General features: G+C 34.0%; 1 protein-coding gene across 1 annotated transcript; it reads left to right on the forward strand.

Annotated features, from left to right (window-relative positions):
- Positions 1-2,280: 2,280 nt before the first annotated feature.
- Positions 2,281-8,798, forward strand: LOC137826527 (protein CHROMATIN REMODELING 35). The gene is made up of 7 exons (XM_068632521.2): positions 2,281-2,340; positions 2,498-2,565; positions 3,506-4,002; positions 5,094-5,294; positions 5,951-6,118; positions 6,511-8,240; positions 8,594-8,798. Exons 2-7 carry the CDS (start codon positions 2,514-2,516, stop codon positions 8,646-8,648), a joined length of 2,703 nt encoding a protein of 900 aa, XP_068488622.2. The 5' UTR covers positions 2,281-2,340; positions 2,498-2,513; the 3' UTR covers positions 8,649-8,798.
- Positions 8,799-10,415: the final 1,617 nt, after the last annotated feature.

Below are 10,415 nucleotides of genomic sequence, written 5' to 3' on the forward strand. Positions count from 1 at the left end.
AAAAGGTGACTTCAATAGTAAGCAAGTGGCTAAGTTGTTTGTGAAAACATAGTAAAGTTACATGGTTTTCCTAAAACCAGAATTTCTGATTGAGATAAGGTGTTCATGAGCCAATTTTGGCATCATTTGTTTAAGTCGAGTGGTACCGCTTTGAAATTAAGGATTGCATACCACTCGCAAATGGATGGTCAATAGGAGACATTGAAAAAATGCATTGAAATGTATCTACGATGCTTTACATATAAAAATTCTAAGGAATGGTCTAAACTGTTACCATGGGCATAATATTGGTACAACTCTTCCTTCCATTATAGTACCGACATAACACCCTTCAAAGTTGTTTATGGGAGAGACCCCCCACAAATAATTAAATATACCATTAGTAGCCAGGATCCCTAATGTTCAAAATCAACTCATATAGAGATGCAACAATCAACAAACTCAAAATAAAAAGACAACATCACATGAAGAAAGTGGTGGATAGAAGATGAAATCCACTACAATTAGAAATTGATGACATGATATTGGTTAAACTTCAACCCTTTAGACAACATTATGTATTGCTAAGAAAGAATCAAAAGTTTAGCCTTTGATATTTCAAATCCTTTCCTATAATTAAGAAGATTGGGGAAGTAGCTTATAAACTCCTTTTTTTCCTTTTTGCAAAAAAATCATCACGTCTTTCACTGTACTCAATTGAAATTGTGTAAAAGTGATCATGTTAAGACATATGTCCCATTACCCATTACAAATTAAAACATAGGTTTTGTGATGCAACCATAAGTCATACTACAAAACAAAATCATTAGAAGGAATCAACAACCATTCAACAACACTTAATAAAGTGGGAAGACTTGGAAGACCACCAAGCAAAATGGGAGGACACTATAACTTCGAGGCAAGCTTTTTGCAAAATTCAACATTGAGGACAAGGTTTCTTTTAAAGAAGAGGATAATGTAACAAATAGGGGTGGCAAAACGGGGCGGGTCGCGCGGGCCGACCCGCAGCCCGCAACAAAAAACGCGGGAGGGTTCTCTTTTCTGACCCGCTAACCCACTTAAGCCCGTCCCGCATAACCCGTGGCCTGTGCGGGCTTACGACAAGGCAGGACGAGCTGGCCCGTCAACTCACTGCTGAATGTGAATCGTGATGTGCAAGTGTTGGTGCCCTTTTTTTTTCTCACAAATTCACAATCATTTTGAAACCCTACAAAAAACAAGCAACATCCACGACCGCGAGCGACATCTGTCGTCGCTGCGATTCTTCCTCCACGAACACCACCGTATGTTTCCACCGTCCTCCACCGCCAACACCATCGTATGCGACCGCCTCCACCGCCAAGACCACCATCTCCCGATCCTTCCCTCCACCGTGAACACCACCATCTCTGCCACCATCGTCCTCCACCGCCAACACCACCATCTGCAACCGCCTCCACCGCCAACACCACCATCTGCGACTACGATTACCACTTTTACTCATGAGATTTTTTTTTCCATTATCTTCTTCTCCAGATCTGTGGAGCAACAATTTTAAGGTTTTTTCATTTGTAAAAGTTATGCGGACCAACCCGCAAGTCCGTGGACTAACCTGATCAACATTTTACAGACTTATGCGGGACGGGCCAATGTGGGACGAACCAACCCGCACCACTAGTAATAAACATAGTTATAATAAAAAAATTACAAAAAATAGTGGAAATATAGAATAAGAACACGTGGTAAGCAATGAAAAGGAAAAGGTAATCCAAAATAGCTAATTTATAGCTGACGAATTTTGAATGGTGCAAACATTAATATTTAAGGCACACAGAAGAAAGAGAGAGGGGGTGAAAGAAATTTGATGAAACCCATGCCTCTCTCTTCATTTTTTTTTCAAAGAGAAACAAATGTCACTTTAAAAAATAATTAAATAAAAATTAACTATAAAAACAAAAATAATTAATTACTTTATTAATTAAATTAAATATTATTTTAAAATTTTAAAAAATATTATATTTAATATTTTTATCTCTAAAATTAATTTATATTTAATAACTTTTTATAATATTTTTGAAAAGAAAACAATTAATATATAAAAATCCAAATAAACCTATTAAATTAAGTAATAATATGTATAATCTGAAAAAAAAATCTAAATATTTTTTTAAATGTCAGGAAGTATATATGGTGAGAAAAAATGCACAAGACCAAGATATAGAAAAACTAATTTTATGTTAAATTTTTTATTTTATTGTAGAAGTGTTTACCTTTTTATACTTGAAAAAGTGTCTTTATTCTTTTCCACAGTGTCAGTATACTGAATAAACTTAGAGCCTCATCAAATTCTTCACTCACTCTGTAAATTTCTCAATCCCATTTCCTCTCTTCAATCCCTCGCACATTTCATTCTCTTATTTTCAACCCTTTTCATCACAAAACTGATTTTATTTATTTATTTATCATTTCATTTGCTACCCATAATCTGTTTTAGTTTTAATCTCACTTCAATTTTCAGTTTTTTCAACTGGGTGATGGAGCCCTCTGTTGATGTTGTGTCAAGCGCAAAACGCCCTCGACAAATGGGTATATTCATCATTTCCTTCTCAATCTTTCATTTTAATTTTAAATTTGACACTAATGTTCATCTGGGGTACACTATTTTGCATTTTCAGAATCATTTTCTTTTCCCCTCTTTAGTTAATGGTTGTCTCTAGTGGATTATGTGCATGTTACATGCGAAAAGTTTTGTCTTTTACGTTTGATTCATAATATTCAATCTGTTTTCTTTAATTCTAGATTTAACGTGTTTGGTTTTGGGTGTGTGTTGCTTTAAGTGTAGTTTATAAGGACCAGTGAAGCCATTTGAGCTCTGCGATTGTGTAGATGATGTATTTTTAGCTCTGGGTGTTGTATTTTTAGCCCTTTTTAGATGGTGAAGTGTTGCATTTGCAACCCTTTCTGTCTGTTCCTGGTGATGCCAGAGAGTTATGTGTCAGTTGGTCATGGACATTCATTCATGGGTTGGCTTGGAAGTAGTGATGTTAGCTTGCAGAAACAATGTGATGATGTTTGAGTCAGTCTTTGTGAAACCTGAGGGTGTTGGTGTAGGTTGAGAAGTGAAGTTAAAAAAAAAATGGCAACCCAGAATCCGTTCTGTTCTAAACTGGATGGGAACGGGGGTTGAGAATTGTGTGATATGAAATGGTGATTGGTTGGTGGACACCATTTGGCTTGGGCCATACAATTATCTAATGGTCCACATAGCTTTCCTGTTAAAAACATGTAAAATGGTAACTCCAATCCAAATATTTCATTTCATTTTTTGAATTTGCTTGGTTTGATTTGATTAGTTGTTGGCTGTGTTGAAACTGCACGGTTCTTGTCTGGTATTATGTTTCCCAAATCCCCATAATGCATGCACTTATTGGATTGTGTGGTTATGCAGAATATTCAATGTATAATAACACTTGAAGGAACATTTGTAGTTTGTTTCATTGAATATAGTTCCATTTTTTAAAACCAGGATTTTCTTCTGAACCGGGTGGAGACAAAAGACTGAAAGTTTCAAGTTATAGCCTGCCATACTCAACGCATGATAAGACTTCATATGTTGTTGATTACAGCAATCCATTTGCAATATCTGATGTTCTGGATAGTTTAGAGAGTGGAAAATTTGGAAGTGTCACAAAGGACATAGAGGACCTTATAGCCCAAAAAATGCAAATATTGGGCCCTTACTTTGTTAAATATCCCATTCTAGTGGATCAATGGGAGAAAGCGGTAATGAAACTTGATGAAGAAACTCCTAAGTTGGAAAATCAACTAGTTACTGTTTGGACGCATCAAAATGTCATAGATCTGGAGGGGGAACACACCAGAAAGGATGTCCCTGCAACACAAAATCATGTTGTGATTATTGATTCAGATGAGGAAGATGACAGAGATGAAAAATCTATGGTCCCATTTCATGAAGTTGTGTTGCCGAAACTAGTTGCACCGTCTCCTGCATTGAAGATACTTGTAAGATTTTGCTCTTTCCTTGTTTTGGTAATTATGTAAATACATGAGCATTGAAATTATGAATGCTAATGTGCATGAGCTTTTATTTGGAATGATTTGACATAATTGTAGCATCTATTGGAACATTGATTCTTGTAAAATTATCATCAACTCTTGAATTAGTTTCTTGAATTTTGGTTCCTTAAAAAATATATTGCCTTAAGTCACTTGTACATTTTACATATCCATCATCCTTATATGATCCATTCCATATGTTTTAACTTTTGGACATGTTGAGTTGGCCTGTCATTTTGCTTTTTGGCATTTTAAGTTGGCTTTTTAGTGTTTTTTATGGTTAAAAACATTTCCATATTTGATCAAGAGACCATTTTATTTATTTATTTTAATAGTTACAATAATAATGAGTAATTAAAAATAATAATATTAATAATAACATAATTATGAATAATAAAGAAAACAGTGTTTCTTTTCCACTCATTTCATTCCAACCAAGCAACCCCCTTTTCTACTCATTTCTTCTTTTCTTTTCTCTTTCATTCCCTCTATTCCTTTCCTCTCTACCAAACGGAAGATCAGTTTTGTAATCATTGGATGTGTTGCTAAACTTGAATATTCTTATGTAATATGAAATTTCCTTTACGTTTGTATTTTAATGTATTCTTGGTAGTAGGGAAAAAGGTTGAAAATGAAAAAAATGAAAATATTGGATATATATAGATTTATATTGTTTCTAAATTGTGTGTCTTTTATATTTTGTTTCTTTACTCTTGCTATGCATGCACTAGTGTTGAAAGATGAATAGGGTGTATTGATATTTGAGCTTTTCCATTTATTTCTCAGAGCATATTGTGTAAATTGTTTTAAGTTGAATCACCACATTTTCTTTTAATTACCTTCCTTGGTAAGATTTTTTGTAGTTGGATTTAGATGTGTATTTTTAAAAGATGATTCTCACTAAGTGGGATAAGGTTTGGTTGTTTGTTTGTTTACATGAGAAGTTGCTGGGTATTTCTTCTTTTCTTGTTCTTCATTTTAATGCAAGTTGTTTCACTGACATACCTTACTAATCTACCTGTAACAATGGATTTTAGGGGTATCAACCTCCCATTCCTTACCCGGGAGAAAGAGATCTAAAAATTGAGACAAGTATGGAGGATAAACCTAACAACACTCAGAACAATAAAGGCGTTTATGTTGGTGTACAGGAAGAGGAAGAAGATGACATTGATATTGAAGATGATGGTCTAGAAGATATTTGGAAGGAGATGTCAATGGCTATAGAATGTTCCAAAGTATCATACTTAAATTTGTTATATTTTTCAATAATAATAGTTGTCTCTGCCAATTAGTTTTTCATTTATTCATTTGGATGATCTTTTCATGTAATTTAATTTGTAATGCTTTGGTTATATAATGTTAGTTTTGAGGGTTGAGAAGGCATCACATTTTTCTTATAGCGTAGTTACATGGTTGGGTGGGTTTGTTACTTGTTAACTACATTATTTATTGATTTATGTAGACAATTGTAGTATTTTTTTACATGTAGGTTATTATTATTATTATTTTCTGATGTACACTGAAAATATTCTTAACATTTCTGTCATCTGATCTTAGATAAGTTGTTTGTGTATTGCATATTCTATATCTACAGTACTTCACTAAAGGCATATTGAATGTAATATTATGTTTAGTGCGTTAAGACATATGATTGTCCTTATTAGCCTTGATTATTTTGCTCTCTCACTTAACCTTTCTATGTTATACTTGTTTGCATTGCATGTAACATGTAGATATCGCATGCTTTTCTTTTCTGCCCGGAGAATTTACTTGCACACAAGTCATAGTAATTAAGCTTTATGTACATTATTTCTTACTTTAAATTTTACCCATAAATGGCATTTTTAAGAGGTCCTTTGGCATTGATCTGGTTTAAATGTATCTCCACTAGGATGTTTCGGTTGATCCTCACCCAGATGAAGAAGCAGAAGAAGAAGATGATGAAGATGATGATGATTGTGATCATTCTTTTTTCTTAAAAGACGACCTTGGCTATGTTTGTCGTGTTTGTGGGGTTATTGAACGAGGAATTGAAACCATATTTGAGTTTCAGTACAAGGTTAAACTCAAGTTCCTGCATTCATGCTTTTTTGTTTATAAATCATGACTAAAAAATTATTAAATGTGTGAAAATTGTGTTTTTAAGTATGGGGCTTGAAATTAGATGTACTGGTTGAAAGTCTGGGCAGAGCAGGACATAACAATATGACAAGTGAATTGTTAAATTTCTCTATAAATCTTGTGTTAAGGAAATTCTTGTGATAATTTACTGTTTCCCACACCTGCTGGAAAATGTTTATTTTGTTTAATCCATCTGAGTTCTCTTTAAGGACTTATCAACCCCTTTATTAAACCAAGACAATACAATAGCAGGTAGATCATTATTCAAATCATGTGGTATTGGTTGCTTTATAAAAACGACTTTTAATTATCATATTAATTTTATTGAAGGTTAAACGAAGCACAAGAACTTATGCGTCTGATTCATGGAATACCAAGAAAACAGATGTATTTGGAATTAATGTTGTTAAAGATGACCTCATAGTTACTGAAATCCCAGCGCACCCTAGACACATGAAACAGATGAAACCCCATCAAATTGAAGGATTCAATTTTCTTGGTAGAAATCTTGCAGGTGACCATCCTGGTGGCTGCATCTTAGCCCATGCTCCAGGATCTGGGAAAACATTCATGATAATCAGTTTCATGCAAAGTTTTCTAGGCAAGTATCCGAATGCAAGACCCTTAGTGGTGCTTCCTAAGGGAATATTGTCAACATGGAAAAAGGAGTTTCAAATATGGCAGGTGGAGGACATACCTCTGTATGACTTCTACACAGTGAAGGCAGACACCAGAAGTCAACAACTGGAAGTGCTGAAGCAATGGATGGAGCAGAAGAGTATTCTTTTCCTAGGATACAAACAGTTCTCCTCTATTGTCTGTGATAATGGGACCAATAGTACATCATTATCTTGCCAAGATATTTTGCTCAAGGTTCCTTCAATTCTTATTTTAGACGAGGGACACAATCCTAGGAATGAAAACACAGATATGGTGCAGTCCCTTGCAAAAGTTCAAACGCCTAGAAAAGTTGTACTGTCAGGAACCCTTTATCAAAATCATGTCAGGGAGGTGTTTAACATTTTAAATCTTGTTCGGCCAAAATTTTTGAAGATGGAAACATCAAAGCCTATTGTGAGACGCATTGAAAGTAGAGTTCATATACCAGGAATGAGAACCTTCTATGATTTAGTTGAAAACACTTTGCAGAAGGACCCTGATTTTAAAAGGAAAATAGCTGTTATACAAGATTTACGTGAGATGACGAGCAAGGTACTTCACTATTATAAAGGAGATTTTCTTGATGAGCTTCCTGGTCTTGTTGATTTTACCGTGGTGCTCACTCTTAGCCCTAGACAGAAGCCTGAAGTAGGGAAAATAAAAAAACTATCTAGCAGAAAGTTCAGGATATCTTCTATAGGAAGTGCTGTCTATTTGCATCCTAAACTGAAACCACTAGCAGAAAAGTGTGGTGAAAATTCTATATCTGATCGTGTAATGGATGATTTGGTAGATAAACTGGATATTAGAGATGGTGTGAAGTCAAAATTTTATTACAACTTGCTAAATCTGTGTGAATCAGCAGGGGAGAAGCTTCTAGTTTTCAGTCAGTATCTGTTACCTTTGAAATATTTAGAAAGGTTGACTATGAAGTGGAAAGGCTGGAGTCTTGGAAGAGAAATTTTTGTAATCTCAGGAGAATCAAGCTCTGAGCACCGTGAATGGTCCATGGAAAAATTTAACAATTCTCGTGAAGCCAAAGTCTTCTTTGGCTCAATCAAGGCATGTGGAGAGGGTATATCACTGGTTGGTGCCTCTCGCATAATTATCTTGGACGTTCATCTCAATCCATCGGTTACGCGTCAAGCTATAGGTCGTGCATTCAGACCCGGCCAGACGAAGAAGGTTTTTGTGTATCGTTTAGTATCCGCTGATTCTCCGGAAGAGGAAGACCACCATGTTTGTTTCAAGAAAGAATTAATTTCAAAAATGTGGTTTGAATGGAATGAGTATTGCGGTGATCGAGCTTTTGAAGTTGAGGCAGTTGAGGTGAAAGAGTGTGGTGATGAATTTCTTGAAAGTCCACTGTTAGGGGAGGATGTAAAAGCTTTATATAAAAGGTTAATGACCATTCTTTCCCCTTTTTCATATCATATGCCTGTCTTTTTACGTTTCTATCATAACTCATATCTGAAAGTTTTCCTGCATTAATCAGGATCTACAGACAAGAAAGAAATATTTTTATAGAAGCCTATCTTTTTACAATAAATATTGGTCATTGATTATGTTAGAATATCTGATCTGGCTTTCAATATTTAGAACAATCTGGAGAACTTAATTTTACATGTTGTTCTGTGTTGTGTGTTTAAAATTTGTTTTGTATTTCCATCTGGTTTCTTCACTTGTTGCTCTGAGAAATTTGTGATTCTGGTTTAGTTTTAGTAGTATTCATGCAGTTTTGGTGTGTGTGCAGGTGGTCAAGTGAATCAGAGCCTGGTTATCCGTATAAACAGAACAAGAGAATTTGACTTGTGCAAGCTTGGAATCCTCTCCTTTTTTATGTCCTATACCTAATTTCATATGTATCATGTTTAATGGTTTACTCCATAGCCATTATTTTTTTAGTTACACTATGTATTATATACTATACTGCTCTTAAATATGACATGTTCACCCAAGATGCTTGTGCTTTGCAAAGTCTATGAAATAGCACAATGAATGGTCGTATAGATTAAACACATGAATAAGCTAAGAGATGAGTTAATCTCTTAGCATTCTTGCTTATATTTTCATTGTTCACTGTCATCCTTGCCTCTTTTCCACCATTGATTAGCTCAACCCATAGGATGCAGCCCTTTCCCTCTCTTGGTTCCTATTTTTTTTCACCTTCCTTTACCTTAATAATGTCTTCAGAACTTGTCAACTCTTTCACTGGGGCTTCCACAATTACTTGAAAAAGCTTAATGGCAAAAATGATCTCTCTTGGTTTGCATGTGTTTGAGATTTGGTCTCTTACCAAAGTTTCCTCAATCACATGGAAGAAGTTGAATTTTCAGTTTTTTCTTTATTGTTACAACATGTGGAATCCGCAAATGATATCCATCGTGTTTGTCATTCTATCCATAAATTGAGATTTCTTAAACAAACAAATCATGACATTAGTTCTTTACTGATGAAGCTCAATTAGCTGCTAAGGAGGTTAATATGTTTTCAGAAGTTGATTCATTGGAAGAGATTGAGAAGAGGTTGAGTAAATTCTATATGGTTATGATCCTTATATTATGAATCCAAATTTTGATCATGTCTACAAGATCAAATCTTGACCAATCAAAGAGTTTTATCAATGGAAAATCTAAGTGTCAAGGTTTCTTATTAGTCAATTCAGTTTGTTATTTACCATTGATAACATGTCAGCAACGCCAAGGAAAACATTATGAGTTGAAGTTAAAGGATTTAAAGGTCACGAACTATCTTTTCCAAGCTATTGAGAAGTCTATTATGAAAGTCATCACTCAGAAAGACTTCCAAGAATGCTCAACTTCAGAGACTTTGAAGAACCTTTGAGCTATTAGAGATGAAGGTAGGAGAGACGATCACCTACTATGTTGCATGAGTCATGGTGGTGGCATTGACTTGAGAAATTATGGAAATGACATGGTAGATGCTAAGATCGTTGAGAAGATAATACAAACATTCTTTGAGAATTTTGACTACATTCTGTGCTTTATCGAAGAAGAAATTGACAAGCTTACAATTGATGTACTTCAAAGTTTTTTTTGCATGTTCATCAACAAAAATCATTATGAAGTGGTGATCACATTCTCAACCACAAAGCCAAATATATAAAATAGTTTTTTGTGTGACTTAAGGTATCCAGGTAAGACAAATTCTTAACAAACTTAATTAGATTAAATGAAGAGGTATTACATATTAATTTTGGTCTAATTCCTTCATATTTTTTTAATAATACATTTTTTTTATATGATAATAAATAATTGTTGTTATTTAAAATGTTAATATATCAAGTTGTGAAATACTGAAAACTTTACATAAAAAAAAAGTGTTATAATGTTTTGTGACTACAATTCTACCATCAAACTTTATGAAAAAGTTGTCTTTCATAAGTAAAGTAAGTATATTAAAATACAATTCTATTTCTTACATAAACTCAATTGAATATATTTTTTATTTTAATAATTTTAAAAATATTGTTTATTTTTTGTTATCATAATAAAACAAACACACATACCATATATTTTCAACTAGTTTGATATTATATTTTCAAAAAAATACTT

This window comes from Phaseolus vulgaris, chromosome 11 (assembly GCF_051622355.1).
Source record: "Phaseolus vulgaris cultivar YP4 chromosome 11, ASM5162235v1, whole genome shotgun sequence".
NCBI classification, from domain to species: Eukaryota; Viridiplantae; Streptophyta; class Magnoliopsida; order Fabales; family Fabaceae; genus Phaseolus; species Phaseolus vulgaris.

Bases quoted from the DNA above. Each gene is read 5' to 3' on its own strand.
- LOC137826527 (XM_068632521.2), top strand. From the start codon at position 2,514: ATGGAGCCCTCTGTTGATGTTGTGTCAAGCGCAAAACGCCCTCGACAA. The intron at 5,295-5,950 runs GTATCATACTTA...TATCTCCACTAG, and splicing joins TGGCTATAGAATGTTCCAAA to GATGTTTCGGTTGATCCTCA. The intron at 8,241-8,593 runs GTTAATGACCAT...GTGTGTGTGCAG, and splicing joins GTAAAAGCTTTATATAAAAG to GTGGTCAAGTGAATCAGAGC.